At 44.0% G+C, this 21,510-nt stretch overlaps 2 protein-coding genes across 5 annotated transcripts in view; one reads left to right on the top strand and one right to left on the bottom strand.

Moving 5' to 3' along the window:
* Positions 1–14,236, top strand: part of cicb (capicua transcriptional repressor b) — a 32,620-nt gene extending 18,384 nt beyond the window's left edge. The window contains exons 3-22 of one of the 2 annotated variants that reach the window (XM_067509440.1): positions 2,104–2,142; positions 2,910–3,059; positions 3,186–3,360; positions 3,943–4,054; positions 4,142–4,324; positions 4,567–4,699; positions 4,821–4,999; positions 5,331–5,469; positions 5,942–6,039; positions 6,165–7,182; positions 7,568–7,707; positions 7,853–8,013; positions 9,966–10,156; positions 11,118–11,558; positions 11,654–11,994; positions 12,109–12,266; positions 12,375–12,526; positions 12,635–12,769; positions 13,505–13,636; positions 13,726–14,236. In XM_067509440.1, the coding sequence (XP_067365541.1) occupies positions 2,104–2,142; positions 2,910–3,059; positions 3,186–3,360; positions 3,943–4,054; positions 4,142–4,324; positions 4,567–4,699; positions 4,821–4,999; positions 5,331–5,469; positions 5,942–6,039; positions 6,165–7,182; positions 7,568–7,707; positions 7,853–8,013; positions 9,966–10,156; positions 11,118–11,558; positions 11,654–11,994; positions 12,109–12,266; positions 12,375–12,526; positions 12,635–12,769; positions 13,505–13,636; positions 13,726–14,015 (4,367 nt within the window). In that variant the 3' untranslated portion in view covers positions 14,016–14,236. The remainder of the gene's footprint in view (positions 1–2,103; positions 2,143–2,909; positions 3,060–3,185; positions 3,361–3,942; positions 4,055–4,141; positions 4,325–4,566; positions 4,700–4,820; positions 5,000–5,330; positions 5,470–5,941; positions 6,040–6,164; positions 7,183–7,567; positions 7,708–7,852; positions 8,014–9,965; positions 10,157–11,117; positions 11,559–11,653; positions 11,995–12,108; positions 12,267–12,374; positions 12,527–12,634; positions 12,770–13,504; positions 13,637–13,725) is intronic. The other variant, XM_067509442.1, reaches the window with a different exon arrangement.
* A 1,881-nt stretch (positions 14,237–16,117) lies between these two features.
* Positions 16,118–21,380, bottom strand: znf526 (zinc finger protein 526). 3 transcript variants are annotated; one of them, XM_067509448.1, is made up of 8 exons: positions 21,178–21,380; positions 20,284–20,724; positions 19,930–20,099; positions 19,650–19,745; positions 18,791–19,563; positions 18,580–18,715; positions 16,877–18,490; positions 16,118–16,693 (listed from the first exon to the last, which is right to left on the bottom strand). In XM_067509448.1, the coding sequence occupies exons 1-8, from the start codon at positions 21,182–21,184 to the stop codon at positions 16,526–16,528; spliced, it is 3,405 nt and encodes a 1,134-aa protein (XP_067365549.1). In that variant the 5' UTR covers positions 21,185–21,380; the 3' UTR covers positions 16,118–16,525. The 3 variants fall into 3 exon arrangements, with proteins under 3 accessions (XP_067365549.1, XP_067365550.1, XP_067365548.1); XM_067509449.1 differs by lacking the exon at positions 21,178–21,380 and adding an exon at positions 20,998–21,171; XM_067509447.1 differs by lacking the exon at positions 21,178–21,380 and adding an exon at positions 20,847–20,991.
* Positions 21,381–21,510: the final 130 nt, after the last annotated feature.

Below are 21,510 nucleotides of genomic sequence, written 5' to 3'. Positions count from 1 at the left end.
TCAGAATTGGCGGTGATTGAATGACAGCTAGCTAGCTCGACCAATAGCAGAGCCGAATCCGCCAAAGAGGGGCGGGACAAGGCTGGGCGAGGTTGACAGGACGAGAAGGGGAGGGCGGACGAGTACGGGGGAGGGCGGACGAGTACGGGGGAGGGGGGGCAAGCACTCTAGTTTACAACAAGAGGAAGAGGGAGGGAAAGAGAAAGAAAAGGGCCAAGGCTTGCGAGAGACATAAAATTAAGAAGTAAACTCGGGCTGGGAGCTGTATAGATGGGATAGAAGGACTTTTCTGGACCACAGTAACATCCGTAACAAGAAGTACTGAGCGAAGTGGATGTTGTGCGCGCCGATGTCGTCCGCACGAAGTGGCTAGCTTAACCTGCTGCAGACGGACAGACCTCAATAACGGCGATAACCTAACATCGTTTCTTCTACAAACCCCCACCCCCGTTGGGATCGGGCATCTTCAGTTAGTCTCTCGTTTGTTGCCTTAATCGAGGAGGAGGAGAAAGAAAAATACAACTCCCCCCCTTTCTACTCGCTGACTGGGACCAGGAGTCATCACCGTGGTCGCTTTTATCGCTATGTTGTAGTATCATCAGTTGCTAGCTAACGCCAGGTTTGTGCCCAGATTGCCCAGGTAGGATAGGAGCGGGTACGTTGGGAGCAGCTCAGTTCTATTTAGCAATGGATACGACAGTGTTTGGTAGTTCTCTTAATGACCAAACTGAGTTGGTAAGCACTGGGTGATGGATGAATGCACCAGATTTACAGTCAGCAGCATCTGCTTAGGCGTAGTAAACAGGGCTAAAACCAAGATAGTCGCTGTACCTTTTTAGCTGAGTCTGTTTGGTGGCAGGTGTTAAGTAAATTGACAGGTTAAGACAGGTGCATAATGCAATTCTGGGAGTACGTAATGGAAAAAACAAGTTAGTATCTGGTGAAATGCACTTGTCAAACAACGCCATCAGATTATATTTGCCGTCAGCATGTGTGTATACGCCTTTGTAGTTGAGACATGAGAACAATTGCGTTTCTTTTGCCTCTGTCTGTGCAGCGGGTGCACGACCAGGGGCGTTCCCGAGAGGTTGGTCCAATTTGGAGCGGTGCACTTGAGGCTCCGGTTGTTACAAGAGGCAGCTAAATCAGCGTCTTTGCGGTTTAATGCTAGATTAACCGAGTATTAACGTTGAAGTAGTCAGTGTTGCAGCGCTTTTGAATAAAAGCCTATTCGCACTCCAGTTCTTCTAAGTTAGACGAATCGCCTTAGCTTTGATCGCCCCAAATTTCGTGTTGCAGTGGCGTGTAGCCTGATCTGTACGGTGCCCCTTTCCAGCAGCACTTCCTCTCTTTGACTCGGAGAGAAGGGGGGGGCGGTCGACGTGCCCTCTAGATACCTGCCGAGCTCTCTTGTCCGCAAGCTGTATTGTAGCACAGCAAGGTCTGACATGGCACAGAAAGGCTGCGTAGTTTCCGGGCGAATGTTTTAATCCAGACCGTGGATGGGCTCAAGGCCTTGTTAACCCCTTTATGGCCAAGCTGCTGTAGTAATGTAAACAAACAGGGAGAGAGGGCATCGGGGGTAATTAGACCAAAGGGAGGAGGAACCTAGCCTTTGATCATAATCATCTTTTCAATGGGTCGTCTACACACTGTGGCACTCTTGCAAATTTTATTTAGGTTTGTTTCTAATCGCTAAATGCACATTTTGTCCATTGATGTTTGATTTTTCCGTGTGCGTTATTAGATTGCGGCATTCTGCGATCCGGAGAGGTGGATTCTTCTTGACAGGAATAATTCATTTTTACTCGAATTGGAATTAAAGAAAGGATACCTCTTCATGCCACATGTTTAAAGTCATCACGATTCAGAAGGATGATGCAGTAATTAATGTGAATGATGACTGCAACCTGTAGTGATGAACTGGATACAGACACCATTGAGCACTTTTCGTCATCTATGAGCTTCCCAGCAATATCAGCTTGAGATTTTGGATTAAAGATGTTTCCTTATCTGTATTATAGAGTTTTTTTTTAATAAGGACACATCATAATTCTTTTTGATAAGCATAAATGATTAATTCAACCACCATGTTTTCATCAGAGAATCCACAGTATCTCCGCCAAGGATTAAGCATGTTTGGTCAGTCCACTTACCTTACTGATTGTATGATAATGCATTGTCGTTTTTGCCAAATGTGTATACATTCTGTGTGTCATTATTGTTGTAGCATCATACAATTCTTTATTAAATTAACATACAGACAGGTTCTTTTTTTTGAGGAAAGATTTAATTAGTATTGGTTTCAGTAACAGAAGTAAAGATAATTTGCCTCATATAGTCCTTATTCATTTATGAAGATTCAGAGTGTATCAGCTTCTGTTCTCCATCTAGACTGTTAATGAGAACAGAGAGTCCTTTGGTACATCTGCTCTTGCCACTGATTTAACCATTCATGTGGCTAGAAGTGTGCTACTGAAACAGTTCTAATAAACCTGTGTAGTTTTTTAGGGCACTGATGTTTTTAAGTACCTTATTGACCTACTGCTACTGATGCAAACCAGCTCCTGTTTAAATGGCCACAATATAAGCCAGCAGTGCTCCCCATACTGTTGTAACCTAAGCAGGCTAGTCTCTGTCTGATTTTAGAATATTTATTTATTTATTTGTTCCATCAAACTAACTTTGGTAAATTATAAGATTTGCTGATTGGAGTTGGAATGCATTTGTGGTGGGAGTACTGTACTAAGGGCCCTCATTCCCCAAAAAAGGAAATAACTAAGTAATCTCAATGTAAGAAGGCCTGGTTCCTTTAAATGTGATATCTGAGCGAATGAGAGATTATGCAGTAATGGACATCTGATGGTCTTTGTTGTAAGTTACTGTGACAGTGCTGTTTTCCCTTGCAGTGTGGACTAATGTAGAGCCTCGGTCAGTCCCAGTCTTCCCCTGGCATTCATTGGTTCCTTTCCTGGCACCCACCCAATCAGACGCTTCTTCTCAGCCAGGAGAGGGACAGCACCCAGTCAACCACCCCCAACCAGCTACTCTGAAGACAGGTACTGAATACCATAATTGCTGTACGAAATGTGTTATTGTCTGTTTTAATATAATTTTATTTTACGGTTAATATGACATGTTTTCTTTTCCTTGAAGAAGTATGCATCTGTGTTGTTTTTCCTCAGAATGTCAGGGGGTGGCAGTGCTGGCACAAGAGCCTGCAGAAGCACCTCCTGCTGTAGAAAAAGGTCCCCCGTCCCGGCCTCCCCCCTCTTCTGAAGAACCGCCTCTAGAGAAGGAGAAAGGAGATGCAGAGAGGGAGAGGCCTGACAGTGAGACGGAGAGTGATGCGGATGACCCGTATGTAAAGTTTTTGTATGCTACTTTCTTTGATTGAGAGCAAATATATGTGTAAAGCACTGATGTTGTAGGAACTCATAAAGACACTGACATTCCTTTCTCAGTTTCTGCATATAAAAGTGATGCATTTGTTCAAATCAGCCTTCACTGTAATTTTCTGTGTGGGTCTGTGTACCCACACATGCAGAAAAGGAGTGTGATATTTTCTGTATCCTTGCACTAATTTTGGGCAGAAGAGCTCAATGCCAGAACAAAGCAGATGGGAACAAAAGCATTCCATCTCTGGGCTCTATCACTATATGAAAGGCAGTGGCCAGGCTGTCAGCTTATGAAAAGAATGAGCTATCTGCTGAATCTACGGATTTATCTCATGGGAGACAAACTACTTGTGTTCTATAATCTGATAGACTTGAAGCTTTAAAGTCAATATCACCTGGTGTAAAGTAGAAATCTACTCAGTGTTTAAGAATTGCAGAGAAAAAGAGAAAGTAGTTCCCGTGTGTGTGTGTGTGTGTGTGTGTCTTCGACTAGGAAAATATCTAATTAAGATAATAAAATAAGGGCTGCTTTGTCTCCTTATAGCTTCCTCCCTGGAGTTGTACCAGAGCAGCCCCTCTCAACATCACCTGTGAAGAGACGCACTCAATCCCTCAGCGCACTGCCCAAAGATGGCGACAAGAGCAGCCCTGGAAAGGTAGCCTTTTAGTTCTTAACCAGAACATCAACATTAAGTGAAATGTGTAATGAAATATCCCCCTGCCTTGCTTGTTGACTCTTCCAGAGAGAGAAGGACCACATCAGACGACCGATGAATGCATTTATGATTTTTAGTAAGCGCCATCGAGCACTGGTGCATCAGCGGCATCCAAACCAGGACAACAGGACTGTCAGCAAGATTCTCGGGGAGTGGTGGTATGCTCTAGGACCCAAGGAGAAACAGAAGTACCATGATTTGGCCTTCCAGGTACTCAGATACAATTGCAGACAAAAAGCTCATACAATTTATAATAACAGAGACTTATGCGTAAATGCTAGTAGTGCTAACAGCCACTACATTGACACCACCTGGTGGTTTTTAATGTTGTGGTGGACAGGGGTTAGCATAGTTTCTCTGAGCTGTCAGTAGTAACTCAGCGTCATACACAGTGAGATGCGATGCACTGCATGTTTCATCTACTCTATCATTGTCCCTTCCCTCTTTCCCAGGTAAAAGAGGCCCACTTTAAGGCGCACCCAGATTGGAAGTGGTGCAACAAAGACAGGAAAAAGTCCAGCTCTGAAGGACGTGGGGTTCCAGGAGGCAAAGACATCAGAGAGAGAAGCATGTCTGAGTCCACAGGTTGGCCTCTCAGCTAATAATTCAAAACATACAATATTTTATTTGTAGACTTAAAATCTTTTAACCTTATTTTTCATCTTCTCCAGTTCTTTATCAGTTTTCTTTTTTGTTCTCTTCATAGAGCCCCACTCAGTGGAAGTGAAGGGAGCTGGTCCAAGTCTGGTAGGTGTGTCTGAGAGGAGTAAAGGAGAAGGTCACGTGGGCCAGCTTACTCGTCCTAGAGCCTTCTCTCAAAGTGCCATGCACAGCCTGGAACGGGGTGACAGGGGTAATACACAGGCCCTGGCAGAACTGGCACAGGTAACAAGAGGACAGCGCATGTAGATTTGAATTGGCAATCAATGCAGGGGTGTTGTATTGTTTTTTAAACATGATTTGTTTTAAAAGAGCGGGGAAAAAAAGTGTTTGTTCGGCTATGCTCCAAACACAGTAACAGAAGTTTTCTAACTGTGAATTTTGTGAGATATTGTGGAGTTGTTTGTGATAATGTTTCTCACACATAAGATTAAATATACTGAATACACATAGACACGTTGGCATGTACATATAAAAAAATACACACACAAAGCTAATCACCCCAAACCATTTTAATCTGGGAATTCCATTGTAACCTTTTGTTTCCCTATTTCAGATGTGTGGGGATAGTGGGAGTCAGTTTTCCAGCCATGTGCCACCCCTATCACATTCCCAGCGGGGCATCAGTGAGGACATGACCAGTGATGAGGAGCGCATGGTCATTTGTGAGGAGGAGGGCGATGATGATGTCATCGGTGAGAAATCAGACCTACTTTACTTATAAAGAAATACAGTATATAAGAACAGAGAGATCTTCTCAATCAGAAGTAGTAGTTCATGTAAGCAGTGATTCCTTCCTAAATTGTGTCCAGTTTTTGACCACTTCATGTTCCAAGTTTATAGATATGATGGAAATGAGAGCTGATTCAGACAATAATGGCTGAAAATTCACCATGTATAGTAGATGGATTGAAATAAAATTCAGTATTAACAATAAAACTATACATTTAGCTAGTTTATTAAAGCCAATAACTTTGTTCACTTGGCAGTGAACTGCTACAAACACCACCCAGGTAGCTAATTTTTGCTGTTTGGTACCGACAAGGTTAACAACAGACAGGACCACAGTGGAATAATGTAGGAATTCTCCAAGTATTTGAATTATTGGATTATAAATTGCATTGAATGTCAAGTGTAGATGTAGTGTATTTTTATTCTTTTTCATAGAGGACCCTTATCCTAGCAGTTCCATAGACCTCAAGTGTAAGGAGCGGGTGACTGACAGCGATAGTGAGAACGGTTCTGGAGATGAAAGTGATCGAAAGGTACTTTTTTTTTCCTCTCTCTTTCTGTTGTTTAGCTTTTCAGTTTTTTGACAGTAGTAATTGTAGAATAAGTAGTTACTTTCTGTGGTGTCGTGTTGCATTTTGTTTTCTGTTTTCATTTTCAGAGAGTTTTTGCTCCAGTCATCTGCTCCTCTTCATCATCATCTTCCTCACACCATACCACTCACGGCAGGAGTGTCTCGCTGTCGTCCTACCCGACTAGTAAGCGTTTTGACGAAGGCAGATCAGGAGGAGGAACGTTTTCAGATCACCGAAGAAAGGAAAAAGGAGAGGGAGAGGGTAAGGACATATTTGAGGGAGAAGGAGGCAGAGGAGTGCAAGCTCCTTCCCTCTCACACTCTTCAGGCCAGTCAGTTATTTCCAGTTCTCCAGCTGGAGGGCCTACGTCCTCATCAGTGAGTTCACTGGCTGCAAACCCACTCCTAGGAAATGGTGCTGTGAGGGTGGCCTCTACCTTGGTGACCAATGTAATGCGTCCTGTGATCAGTACACCGCTCCCCATCACAAGCAAACCAAGAGATGGAGGAACTTCATCCAGCCCACATCCACCAGAGAGGAAGTCACTGACCCCCCAGCATCAGCCACAACTTCTGATTAGTTCAGGATCAGGAGGAGGGGCAGCAGCCACTGGGGGTGGGTACTACTCTTCATCATCTCCTAGTCCTGTAGGTGCAAGCATGGGCCCAGGCAGTGTAGTGACTAATTTGGTGTTAGGAGGACCTCTGTCTGCTCAACCTACTGTACAGCTCATCACCCCCCCACCTCAACCTCAGCCCTCCCAGTCGAAGGCCCTTCCCTCCACTGCTGTGTCAGCACAACATAGCCAAACTAACGGGCCTATGTCTTTGCCCCTGCTTCAGCATCAATTCCTTCCCGCTTCATCCCTGGCACCCCCAGGGGGTAAGGCCATTACACAAGTTCAGTACATCCTGCCTACCCTACCTGCCAATGCCAACCCTAAGAGCCCACCTCAGCAGCTAAACCAGCCAACCAGTATCTTCAACCTGCCTACAGCTCCACCTGCACACATGTCCCTGGCCACTGGAAAGCAGCAGGGTACAAGTTCGATAACAGCTTATTCATCCAGCCCAACTGTGGGAGTGGTCAGCCCAGGAACTAGAGGTGAGAGCTTCAGATCTGCGTTTATGGCATTAAGTTTGTTTACATGGTCTTAAGTAACAAGGTTACAGTGAGGTTTATCGGGAAAGCATATTACTTAACTCATGTAAACAGGAAAGCTTGTTTCTGAAATCGGGGTAGAGGATTGGGTAAACCTAATTTACTCATATAGATTTTTCTTGGAGACCGGCAATTTCTTTGCCATGTATACACGTAACCTATATAAATGCGGATTTCCGGTAACCAGGTTTCTTAAATGTATGTAAAAGCATTCATTAAGGCGACGTATTTGAGTTTTGTCAAGGCCTCGGGTACACGTATAACTTTTATAATCTGTGTTGAGGCCTAATAAAATACAAATTACCCCTCCCTCTTGTCTTTGTTTTAGTGCAAACGCAGTCTCCTGTGCTACAGGGTAAAATGCTTGTTCCTATGGCAACAGTAAGGACTGCACCAGCTCCTGCCCAGCAGTTTCCTATTGTGGCTCCACCACTTCCTGTCCAGAATGGTGCCCAGACAGGAAGTAAGGTCAGTGAAAATTTAACCTGAATCAAAGTAGTTAGTAAGACTAACTAAAAACATATCGTCTGACCACGTGCACTGTCCATTTATAAATATTTATAAGTATTTGCATACTCCTTTTTTATTACTTCCTCTTTGTGTGCCTCTCCAGATAATCCAGATTGCCCAAATGCCTGTGTTGCAGTCCCAGTTGCCTCAGGGCGGAGCAGTGCACCCTGCCAGCCCCTTCCCTGTAACAGTGGGCACAGCTGCCGTGGTTGCTCCAGGATCAGCCCCTTCCCAGGCTGTACTACTGCCACCAGCACCTACCCGGTAGGAAATAATAGTTATATTCCAATGAGAGAATGAAAAATGATTCTATAGCTCTGAACTTGCATTACCCACTTCTGTGTGTGGTGTGTTTTTTTTATTTATTTTTTTATTTTTTTATTCCTTACTTCATAAGTCAGCATGTTAATACAATTCAAATGCAGGCCCAATTACCTTTTTTTGTGTGTAGAAATTAAGTATTTAATAAATAGTATTAATAATAACATGTTATTTTTATTTCAGGTGAGAGTGTTTGCAAAGATTGATTTTTATTTTTGTTTGTTTGGTTTATTGGTATGACATATGTAGCATTTAAGGGGAATTTCTGACTTATTTTGACCTTTAGCTTAAAAACAAAAGTACAAGTGAATATTTTTGACGATGATCTTACTATGTAGGTGAACAAAACAAGATGTTCCCTGAGCCACCAGGCCCCCCAGACTACAAATCATTGCATATGGGCAAATTAGGAATTAACTGAGGGCAAGCATGTATGACTGTTATTTTGTAATTGAATGTAACAATTGAAATGTATTTTTACTCTGAAAGAGGCATTTGTGGATGCAAGCGTTCCTGTGACACTGAGAGTCATCTGTCAATGGCAAATGAGGTCTATTTTTCATCAGTGAGACAATGTGCATGAAGGCTTTTCTTCAACTTTTCACTGTTTTCCAATTGTGCTGTGTCATGGCAAGGAGAAGAAAAACGTTTCCCTTACCACATGGGCATTGTAGTTCCTGTAACACTCGTGTTGAAGTAGACATTGAACATCCAAAGTTTTTGTTTCGATATCTAGCTGAATCCAGCAAAGGTGCAGATCAAAAGGAATCTGAAAAGACATATAAACAATGTGCCAGTAAAGTTGGACTCAGCTCTGACAAATGCCAGCCTCACTCATCCATCTGTTGGAGCAGTCACTTAGTTATTATCTGTCTTTCTGCTGTAAGAGGTAAATCAGACTGATGACTTCCATGGAAACAAATTGGATAATTCATCATGTTGTTCACTTGTGTTTGTGTTCCTGAATACATACTTGGGGTGGGGTCCTAGACCATGTGTAGGCATAAAATAAATTGATTTAGTTTCTAGCTATTGGTTTACTACTGGGTTTGAAGAACCGTTGTTCTCTTTCCACCAGAGCTACTCGTGGGAATTACGCTGATTCAGAATTTCCAGGAAACTAGTAAACATAATTTAACGAATGACATCTTGGACTTTAGTTGGTATGCATGCACAGAAAATTTTAAACAAAATTTTTCTCTAAACTGCTTCCAATTATTGTTAATAGTAGATAAAGCGTCCATGTAAACACATTTTGAATATCTAAGCTTTTCCTCATTATTGTTAAACGCGTTATGAATTGTATGTTCCTCGTAGTTTATATATTATAAGAAGAAGCTCCTTAATTCAGGTAAGGTGACAAACATCAGGAGGTTGTATTGTTTGGTGGTCTGGATTTCATCAAGCACAGCGAGCAGACAATATGAAAGACAAAAACTCCAACAGGGGTGCAGCTGTAGCAGTGCAGCTCTATTCTGGATGTGTTAGTCATGCTGGTGGTGGCCCTCGTTGCCTCTGCCTGCCACCCCCACACTACCTCTCATCTCTCTGTCTGTCTCTCTCTGTCTCTCTCTCTCTCTCTCTCTCTCTCTCTCACTCACACACACACACACACACACACACACAAACTATTTACCACTAGTCATCAGTGCTGCTTACTGTGATGCACTTACTCTGATCACCCACTGACACTCACTGCAGCACTTCTCTTTTTGTCTTCCTCTTTGTTTCTAATGTCTCTGTTCCCATCATTCCTATTCTGCCTCAGTATGATACATAAATGTGTTCTGCCACTGCTAATATACTTTTCTTAATATTGTTTTATAACAAATTCTTTATTTTTATTTTTCACGTCTCTTGTAATTGCTTCTCTTGTTTCTGCACCTACCATGCAGAATCACCTATGTCCAGTCCACACCAGGGGCCCCATCTACTCTTCCTCTGGTTTCCACAACAACAGGCTCTTCCCCCACCCACCAGGCTCTGCCAGTCCCTGGATCTGCATATGTTCCCTCGCCCCTAGCAACTCTTGGGTTCACAGCCATTGCACCACCTGGACAGACACTTGTGCAGCCACTGATTGCAGGTCAGGAGCATGGAGAGCTGATTTCATAGCTTCTGTTTTTAACATTTATAAATGGCAGTCTGTGGTTCTTAAAAAAACAAACAAAAAAAAAAAGTCAACTGCAGCATAAAACTTGTGCACATATCATCTTTGGAAGAGAAAAACTAGACTCCCAATATACTTTTTTGTGGCCAAAAATCCAATCACTGAGTTTAAAACTCTATTACAAGAACTCTAGAGCTCTAGATTATAGTGTTGGGGAAAAAAAGAAAACACAATCTAGATTAAAAATCATTAAAATTTCTAGGGCAATTTTTATAGAATGAAGTAGTTATGTTGCAATGGTCCCAAGGTATCTTTTGCATCAGTATGTGAAATACAAACTAGGCTTGCTCAAAAACCTTTAGGAGGGGATATCTCTGCACTGGTACCTGTGCTGTTCTGTGAGTCTATGACACAGGAGACTGGAAGAACTTGAAATGTTTCAGAAGATGTTTCAAAATATCAACTGCTTTCGGGTTGTCCCTTCAGGAGTCGCCACAAGCGGAACACGTTCTGCACGTTGATTTAGCATACACAGAGCATATCTCCACTAAGCAAAAATATTAAGCTCACATTACTGTCATTTTAGAGCTATACACCATGTAGACAAAATCTAATCTTAGAAACAAAGGGTTCACAAAGTCAAACTCACAAGGGTGTTGTGTTGTATATTTTTTTGGGTTTCATGATTAAGTTCTTTTGTAAGTCAATTAAAACCAGCAATAAGGACCTCATGCAAACAGCAGTGTCACCAAATCAATGTCCCTGTAAATCCTCTAGCAAAAAAGTTGAAAGCGTAACTGGTAGTAAAAACTGGTGGAAAGATTAAACGTTAATTGGCAATAATGAAGAAATGTGAATATTTTCGCATACAAGATGTTATGGATTATTGCTCTTAGTGTAAATAATAATAAAACAGTGTCTTGTCTCCTTTGTTTAGGTCAGCCACCACTTCTAGCTACAGCTCACTCTCCACAGCCCTCCACTTCAGCCCCTTCCTCTGTCTCCGGGGGCCAAATAGTCACTGCCATCTACCCTCCTTCACCTAGTGTTACCATGGCAACCTGTGTTGTTTCCATGACACCAGTGCCCCCCAGTGTGGTCTACTCTGTCTCCAGTCCCTCTAGCGCTTCCCCTCACATCCTGCCCAAACACACAGCTACAATCACACACCCACATCCGGACAGACAGGCAGAACGACACCTGCCTCCAGACAGACCTGCAGAACGTCAAACTGACAGACAAGCAGAGCTGCCGACCCATTCGGACAGACATCTAGAGAGGCAGATGCAGACCTCCAGCAGCAGCTCGGTGGCGCCCCCCAGTGGCTCAGCTGTGTCTATAAGGCCCTGCAGTCCATTACTTCAGATCCAAACACCTGGTGCGGCTGCATGGATTGGTTTTATCCAAGAATACCTTTACAAATGCAAGTGAGTTACTTCATTGATGATTATATTTTTTCTCTCGGTTTTGCAGGCAGCACACCAGGTACGCCCAAACTAACTCAACTTCCAGTCAGAGCCCCTCAAAAAGTTAAGGCAACGGTGGCAAACATCCCAGTGGGTAACTATGAAAGTGGAGGTCGAGGAAAAGAAAGAGACCGAGAGAAAGACAGGGAGAGAGAGCGCGAAAAGGAGAGGGAAAGAGAAGCTGCAGCCAACAGTCATTTCCCTTTTGATCCTGAACCACCGGGGCAGATGGGGTCTCCAACAGCACATCCTGCCGAGGATCCACCATCCTCTGACAGATCTCTAGAGGTCTCTACTGCAGTAGACTCCTCTGACATATGGAACAGGGAAAGCACAAACACCAAAGAGGTGAGAGTGACTTTAAATACTGGCTATCAGCATTAATAGGATAGAAAATTACCCAGTTATTGTTGACAATTAACATCTCTGACTCTGTATAATATAATTGAACTTTCTGTGTAGGCTGGATGGAAGGAGTCTCTCCCCTCTTCTCCTCTGCCACCTCCTTCAGCCACAGAACCAGTCTTGCCTCCCCCACATACTGACAAAGATGGTCCTACACCCAAAAAAGTCAAAGCTCGCCCTCCACCACTTAAGAAGACTTTTGACTCTGTGGACAAGTGAGTTAACACCTTTGTGACTCGTATACAGCTAAAGGAATCGTATACAGCTGGGCGGTGTGTATATATACTGTAAATTGTGTGTGTGTGTGCGTGTTGGTGTGGCAGGGTGTTGTCAGAGGTGTATTTTGAGGAGCGCTTTGCTGAGCTGCCAGAATTTCGGCCTGAGGAGGTTTTGCCTTCACCTACCCTGCAGAGTCTGGCCACTTCACCCCGCGCCATTCTGGGCAGCTATCGTCGCAAGAGGAAGAACTCTACAGGTTTCATTTAAATAGCATTTTATGATTCACTGACTAAATACTTTTAGCTTTGTATCTGTAGGACGTTTTGTGCATGGTTTAATGTTTGCTTCCTTTGTGCTGGTTTAGATTTGGATTCAGCCACTGATGATCAAGTCTCTCCCAAAAGAAAGAGTCGGCGGCGTTCAAGCTGCAGTTCAGAGCCCAACACGCCTAAAAGTGCAGCGAAGTGTGAGGGGGATATCTTCACCTTTGACAGAGCAGGTAACAGAGAAACAGAGAAATATGCCATCATACTACGCACAAAATATACTTTTTAATAATCAAATTTTTTTGATGTGTCTAATAACGGCATACACTGAGGTAATGAGGCTCTGATTTTGTGCGTGTGCGTTGGAGGACTTTAAAAGATTCAGTCAGGCAATCTGCACCACATGCTTGGCTTTTATACTGAAGGATTTTATAGTGGCGATTCTGGAATCTCTCAGGAACTTGTGTGATGAACCATGACTTTACAGTAAAACAAATATGGAGGTGGCCTGGTGTGGTCAATTAGCATGTCAGCTAGAAGCACTCTCAGTGCAAACTGTAAATGAGTTGAAAATAAACTTTTATTCTCATGTCAAACAAGGCAGGTGGAAGCTACTGCTACAAGAAAACATCTGTGTGACGGCACTGCCAAGTCAGCGCATTCTCATTCTGCTTAATGATCCATTGTCAATCCTATCACACAACAGGATTCCAAGTTGTTTGATATTCATGATTTGAGATTGCGGAGATTCTGAGCCTGTTGGGAGTATTAGGATTGTGTCAGTAACCCTACGGGTTCGTTCGGCCTACAATCCATTCCCTACAGCCTCTGCCCAAAATTGGCCCAATTATCCTTTGATGTGCTCCCACACTTGAGACAAATATGAGGCCTGAAGAGACATAAATAATTATTATTATGAACAGTTTCCAGGTAACACAACCACTCCACCTGTTTGTCCCCTCTCCCAGCCACAGATGGAGAAGACATCCTGGCAGAACTGGAGTTTGATAAAGTTCCATACTCCTCCCTGCGCCGAACACTGGATCAAAGGAGGGCACTGGTCATGCAGCTGTTCCAGGAACAGGGCTTCTTTCCATCAGGTAAGATGCATTATATGTATATATGTACATGATTTTTCAGAATGAGCTTCCACTTCTAGACATTCAGGTGTTTGTTATCCTGCTTCCAGCTCACGCCACTGCAGCATTCCAGACGAGATATTCCGACATATTTCCCACAAAGGTGTGTCTGCAGCTGAAGATCCGGGAGGTCCGGCAGAAGATCATGCAGACGGCGGCTCCATCCGATCCCTCTGGTTTAGGTGCCTCTGAATCATCCAGCTCCCTCGCTGGACCTTCCAGTTCCCAGTCAGGAGAGGTTTCTGGGAGAGGAGGTGTGGACCTGCAGGATGAAGAAATGGAGCAGGGGACAGAAGCAAGCCCAGAGGATCCTCGTGACTCACAAGACTTTTCTAGATGAGGGATATTGACAGATTGGATCGACCAATCAGTGACTACTGAAGTCACACATTTCCACCCTGACACACTTTTAACTACACTGTACTCTCCACTGATCAGATCCTAAGTTCTCTCAATGCTCAGCAGCCAATCTTTAAGTGTGTGTGTGTGTGTGTGTGTGTGTGTGTGTGTGTGTGTGTGTGTGTGTGTGTGTGTGTGTGTGTGTGTGTGTGTGTGTGTGTGTGTGTGTGTGTGTGTGTGTGTGTGTGTGTGACCCTTGTACCAAAAAGGACACACACCAAAAAAAAAAAAAAAACTGGTGGCACAAACATTTCCACATACCACACTGAGCACACGCAAACACATACACGGTGCAAACTTAATCTCCACACTTCAATAAGCAATCTGTATGAACCACTTTGAAGAAAGCTCCTATTGATGCTAGTGAACGGAGGACCATTGTGTACAGCTGCACTCATTTGCCTTGAAGAAAAAATGTTTCTTGTTGTGGAAAGAGCGTCCTGCTTAACTAATTTGGAGACAGTAAGGAGTCGGCAATTTATAAAAGAAGACGTTTTTTGTTTTGGTGTTTGTTTAAAAAGGTGGTTAGAGGAGTAAAATCAGTTAATATCTACTAGAGGAACAACCTGTATGTAGACTTAACTATTGTAAGCTTGTGTTTTGTTTCTGCTGACATTCAAGGGCTGGGCCCTCAACAGCCAGAAATGATTAAATTTGAGAGAACATTTATAGTTATGGACTTGGAAAGATCATTTTATTCCTTTTATTGCTCGCATGCAGATCTTCAGGGGAGGTCTATCAGGGGTGACTGAAAAATCGACTGAAGCTTAAGTGGACTTCTGGCAGTGCCATCATTCTTGCAGTTACCTTTCTGGTCAAGTCCTTTATTCTTTCGATTGACCATAGCACATGCCAGTAGGTAGGAACAAAGCATTCCTGTGCCTCTCATTTGCTAACTATGAAGGAAGGAGGTGGGTCAGAGTCAACGGCACATCCTGGCTCTTAATTGTAGAGGTTATTGCCAATCAGTTTTATTAACTTTTTTTTTTAAACAGTTTGATTTATATTTAACATTGTCATATTCAGTTTGCTTAACTATTCCTATGGTTGTCATTATTATTATTATTACTCCTCCTATTGTTGCAGTGAACCCTGGTCCCTAGTTCTGCTCACACTGCTGGCAGATGTTTCTTACATTCTTGCCATCTGTTGATTTCTTGTACTTTTTTTTTGTATTATTTTTTTTAAATATAAATACAATTTTGGAGGAAGGTGAGACATGCTGCTCCACACCTGTACAGTTCCTCCATCGTAGTCTTCCCTTGACTGGACTCTCACCTCAGCAAGGCCCTGTTGCAGTTATTTTTATTGTTCATTACAAAGAGGAAAACGAACACATGGAACTTTTTATATCCTTTCAACAGTAATAATCTATATGTTTTTAGATGAGTCTGTATGCCTCTCTGTCCATCGCTAAGTTTAATTCTATAGCCTCAAAACTTGTACATCTCCTTACTCCACCTCTTTCCTGCCCCCCTTCCTCTTTTTGTCACTTTATTGCTCTCTCCAGACCCTCCAGATGGAGAGAAAACCAGGAGAAGTGAGGGGAGGTTAATGAATCAGAGCGCTGGTAGGATATTATACTGGTTGTGTCTTTGTGCAAGACTTGGTTGTGTTGTAAATAATTACTGTAGAGTCAGTAGACTCATTATATTATTGGTAAGGAAAAATCTGTCATTAAACATAAGTTGGCTTTTAAGACACCCTTTACTTACGGTATAAAACACATGGAAATAAAAAAACAATAAATATGGCTATTAATGTTTTTGTGTTATACTTTGTTTTGCTGTTCCAGTACACAAGAGAGGAATTTATGATTAATTTAAGTTTGTATCTGTATCTTAAAGTATGCAAATAAACATAGGTGTTCAATTAAAGTGATTTTATAGCTGGCAATGTGCAAAACGAGTTTTCCTTGAGCAGAAATACATTATCAGTTACATTAAGCATGTTTCCTCAAGAACCTTTACCAGCAGTTCATTAAAGTTGATTATTTTATGCCTTGAGAGTTTACTACAGATACGCAAAGCCTCTTTTTCTGAACATGTTAATCATCATGAAAAAACATTTATTGATTTCACTTATTTACAACAGAACACTTTGCTTTGACAGCCTTCGCCTTCAAACTAAACGTAAGTCACGTCCATCTCATAACTGATAAAATTAATACGTCCGAGGCACAACGAATGGTCCTTATCAGAATAAATGCCACATCCTTTAAATATTTATCATTTCAAAACTGAATACTGATTCCTCCCTATCTGTAAAAAGGACAAGTTAACTTTGGTCTGTTTGCTTAACTTAAAACTCACTCTTGTCATTTCACCATTCTTTTCCAATGCATAAATAACTGTCTCTAGTAAACTATTACTATGAAATGAATGCTCAATTTCACAGTAGTCAGTTTTTCTTTCAGGTATTATTACTAAGATCAATTCAATGAACTTGTCCTCAAAGAAGCTGCAGTCCATCGACAGCGACTGTATCCATAGCGAGGCCGTTCTCTAAAGCTGTGTGATAGATCTCCAAGGCTTGCTCCAATGGCAGTGCCCCTCCCTCGCTGGTCTCAATGATGGCAATTGTCTCCCCAAACTCATTACACATGATAGTAGGGGTGCCCTGAGGTAGAAAATACAATTGGTTCAACTAACAGAATTGAAATACAGAAATATGTGCGCTCATTAAATGTTGTGTTTTCACCTGCTTAAACTTGAATAGTAATTACTGGGCATTTAAGTATGACAGAGTGTATTCCAACTGGCTTAAAATGATAAATCTACACATTGTGAAATCTATTCTTACCTGCTGAAGATCTGAAGCTTGGATCTGGATGAGCTGAGGCTGTCCATTAGCCAGTTCCACTGAAGATGCGCCCACCAGTGCCACAGCTGAGCTGGTCTCCACTGCAGCCTGAGCAGCTGCCTCTTCGTCCATCCTCTGCTGCCTGATGTGGGTCTTCTTGTGGTTCCTCAGGTTAGAGAACGTCTTAAAGGCTTTGCCACACAGGGGACACACATGCGGTCGCTCGCCTGTGTGTGTTCGACGATGTTCAGCTAGGTGCATACTCTGGATAAAACCCTTTCCACAAACTTCACAGCAAAACGGCCGCTCACCTGAGTGTGTGCGCAGGTGTTCACGCAGATGTGTGTTCTGACGGAAGCGCTTGCCGCACACTTGGCAGGGAAATGGACGCTCTCCAGTGTGGACTCGCTGGTGAAGTGCAACTCCAGAGGAAGATACAAATAGCTTGCCACATACAGGACACTGATGAGCTTTGGCCCGCATTCCTGATGTGCAGCGCGGCCGCCCGGGGCCTAAAGCGAAGTGACTCAGTCTGTGAAGTCGCAGATTAGCAGGAGAATTTAGCTTCTTCCCACACATATTGCAATCCAGCCCCCCCCTTATAAAACTAGTTGAATCCCCTGATTCTGTCTCTACACTGGCTGGGGCAGAGAGCTCTGAGGACTGAGCTTTGCCTACTTCTGCTTGTTTCTCTGATTCTTTTCCTATTTTTACACTTGTACTAGAGGCTACCAGGGTGGGGTGCTGTCCCAGACAGTGGCTGTCTAGTTGCTTCCTGGTCAAGAAGCCTGCCTCACAGTGAGGACAAGGGAAAGGCGCTGGAGCCCCTGGATGTTGAGTGTAGCGATGTGCAGCTAACTTGGTGGGCCATCGGAAAGTGGCAGGGCAGTCAGGACAGCACAGTGTTGCAGTATTTAAATGCAGCAGACTGTGTTGACGTAGGTTGGAGGACTGCGAGAAGGAGCGATGGCACACATCACAGCGATATGGGCGCACCCCTGAATGGATGAGGTTGTGCCTCATCAGATTGGCTAGAGATGAAAATGTTTTGCCGCAATCCGAACACTGGAAAGGCCTTTCACCAGTGTGTGTACGTATGTGATTGCGCAAATGGATCTGCTTCTTAAAAGACTTTCCACAGATCCCACACATAAAGCTGCGCTCAGTGACATGGGCCTTATGTCGATGGTGAACCAACTGCAGGTGGGAGGGAAAGTTTTTGGAGCAAGAACGACAAGAAAAAGGCTCTTTGTTTGATGATGCAGCAGTAGCAGCTTCTATTGTGTCTGTGGAGCTCAGTGTGACTCCTACACCAGGGTCATCCACAGGAGTGGGATTTGTAGCTAAGCCAGACTTATCCTCCACCTGCAGGGGGTCATCAGCATTGCAGAGTGGGGCAGCCACCTCCATGTTGTCATCCTCCTCTTGTTTATACAGTTCATCAGAGTCCACTTTGTTCTCAGACATTTCTTCTGGATTTTCTCCCAGTTTTTCCATCTCATCCTCTGTGAGAGGGGCCAGCAGGTTGGCCACATCCAAGTGGGAGTTTCTCTTGTCTCTTGATCTCTGTAGGATGGCAAGAGCAGAGAGAGATGCTCTTCTTGGTGCTGAAACCTATAAAAGACAACAAAAACTCAAACTGGAACACGAAAGTACATAAGGTTGTAGAAACATTTAGAAGCTAGAAATACTCATTTTGCTACCATGGAGACAGGGGTGGGTATGGCGGATGAATCGCGGTTGAGGTGGGTTCGGCGGTGGTAGAGGTACTTGGTCATGTTGGTGAAGGTCTTGTTGCAGAACTGACACTTGTGAAGGGGATCTGCAGTGTGGGACTTTCTATAAGAAACGAGGAGGAAAAGATGTAACAACTTTTCTCGTTATCACCCAGACGGCTGTTTCCTAACTTCTTACCTGTGCATGATGAGAGTCATCTCAGTGGTGAAGCCATTGCCACAGTCTACACACAGGTATCTGGCCACACCTGAGTGAGTGCGCATGTGTGTCTGCAGCGATGTTGCTTTCTTGAACACTTTACCACACTCTGGACATTCATGTGTGCCCTGTTCGTGCACACGTTTATGAGCAGCGAGCCGGTTGACGGAGGTAAAGGTGCGATTGCAGAGCTCACAATGTTGTGTTTTAGCCCAGACAGCTGCTTTCTTCTCTGCTACTCTGATCCTAATATCCTCCACCTTGTCTATGCTCTCTTCCCTCCCTTGCACCTCATCAAAGCCAGTCATGACCCCAGACTCGCCACTCTCTTTGTCCTGACCCAGGAAGTGCTCTCCCTGATGCTGGAGGAAGTCCTCGGGTGTGTGGAAGACCAGGGAACACTCTGAGCACTCGTAAGGGTGGATGACCACCACCTCTGTTGGCTGCTGCAGTCGGTTATCCTGGTTGCTAGGGGCCAACCTTAACTCCAGTGTCTGTACTCCATTCTCAAGGACCCCAAATCTTGTGGAAGAGGAACGGCCCACAACAGGCAACAAGCGGGGCAGCTTGGAGCGCCACTGACTGGAAGCAGTAGAGTTGTCTGCCAGGGCTTGAGCTGTGAGAATCTGCAGGTGCATAGTGGCAGAGCCAGGGGTCGGCGTCACAGGGGGCAGCAAGGAAGAGCGGGAGGGTGCAGCAGGTTTAGTGACAGACTGATGTTTCTTCTGCTGCTGCTGCTGCTGGGCAAGCACCTGGAAACACACGCAAATAACTTTAGGACACATAGAAGCCTCAAAAACCCTTCAGGCCTATGTTGTTGAGTTGTCTTTCCAAGTACCTGTGCCAAGATCTCCCCAGCCTGCTGCTCACTTAGCACATAGTTCTGCATACTGCTCAGTGGAGTGATTGTGCCATCAGGCTGTAGAACATACTCCTGTTAAAAAGAGTAAAAAAAAAATTATATGCTGATAGTTCTCCTTTAGCTGACCTAATACAACACAAAAGCAGAGTCTGAGATAAATGTTTGACTTTGATCATGGGTACTGCAGTCTACATTGTACAGGCATGATCCGAGACTAATAATTGCACAGTTAGAAATAGTTATGATTTTGTCATACTGTGGTCTCCGTGTTACTGTGAGTGCTGCTCCGGCTGTGGGTCCGCCGATGCTCTAGCCAGGTCTCAGGTGAGTCGAACAGAGCCAGGCAGTCAAGACACTGGTACTGAACTGGTCCCGACACCTGAGCTGCCGACCCAGCTTCCTCTGTCTCTAGGACCTCACACAGCTCTGCCCAATGGTCATACATACACATGGTGTTGCTTAATAATTTTAAAACTACCATTAGCCACGCATATAACAACTCAGTTACTTATTTCAGGTGCTTCTCCTTGAATTAGTTCACTTAATGTAAATGTGGCACAATGTACAGTACATGATTTAGATCTCAACACATTCTCATGCTTGCTGTCACCTTGATGTTCCACCTCCATCCCAACCTCTCTCATGTGCATCTCCTGATGCTGTAGCAGCTCCTCTGGGTTCACAAGGAGGGCCCCACACTCCAGACACTGGTACTGCTGGCTCTGGCCCATCTCTGACATACCCTGAATAGCCATGGCCTCGCCTACATCTCCATCCCCTTCTTGTCCAGTGTGTATCTGCTGGTGGATGAGCACATCCTCAAGAGTGCTGAAGAGCTGGTGGCACTCACTGCACATATACTGGTGCTCGACGTACACATCTTCTGCTTCCTCCTGCTGTTCTGCCATGCTTGTACAGTGTGCGTGTGTGTTTGTGTGTTGTCTTATGTGGACTGCAAGCGTATCATGAACTGGGCGGTGTAACAGGTGAGAACCTTTACTGACGGTTTTAGTGAGTGAAGATAATCCAGAACGGCAGTTTGAGAGCACACCTGTTGTAAGCAAAAAATACAACACGAAACACTGAACATCATTATACAAGTTATTATCTTTTTGTAGCTTTCAAATGATTAAATGATATTCTTTACATTAAAAAGGACCCAGCAGTGCTCACACAGACATGTTATGGTACAATCCCTCGAAACATCGCACTCTTTTAGCATTGGCCGCAAGGCCCACTGTTGCTAACAATACCGCCACTGCTTCGCCGGAGCTAACTAACTAATCTAATGCTCCTCACAAATGTGATTCATATCTTTGTTTACAGTGTGTGATGGCATATGGAGCGCTGTTGGCGGCGCTCCCTCCGATACTGCAGACCTATTTGTCGACACCGCGGTTTCCTGACAACGGCTCCCCGCTTCGTCGGGCGGTCCGTCAGGCGGCGCTACACACTTTTCCCCGAAGCTCTTCGACTTCGATCGCGGGCCCTTCTTTCCCCTTACCTCTCATTTACTCTCATTGGACCATTGCTCGTGTAGTCATCGCTTTTCGTCCACCTTGGCGTGTGTTATTTTCTCTCACAGTCTGCGGCATGAGAATAAAAAACTGCGTACGTGGAAAGTAACATTTCAAAGCGTGTGATGAAGAGCTTGCCCGCCGTTAGCCTTCATTCTTGTGCTACCAAGCCCCGCCTAATGCGGTAGCTTCCACATTTCAGATTAATTGATTGGACAGCTAAGCTGCCAATCACAAACTATGCTTTACTAATGGGAAATGTAGTCATTTCACACTAAAGCGTTTTCAAAGTATTGTTTTCGTTCTGTAATTTTTGTTCA

The sequence above is a fragment of the Channa argus genome, chromosome 7 (genome assembly GCF_033026475.1).
Source record: "Channa argus isolate prfri chromosome 7, Channa argus male v1.0, whole genome shotgun sequence".
Taxonomy (NCBI): Eukaryota; Metazoa; Chordata; class Actinopteri; order Anabantiformes; family Channidae; genus Channa; species Channa argus.
Note: the sequence above shows the minus strand (reverse complement) of the source record. Positions and strands in the feature narration are given on the sequence as shown.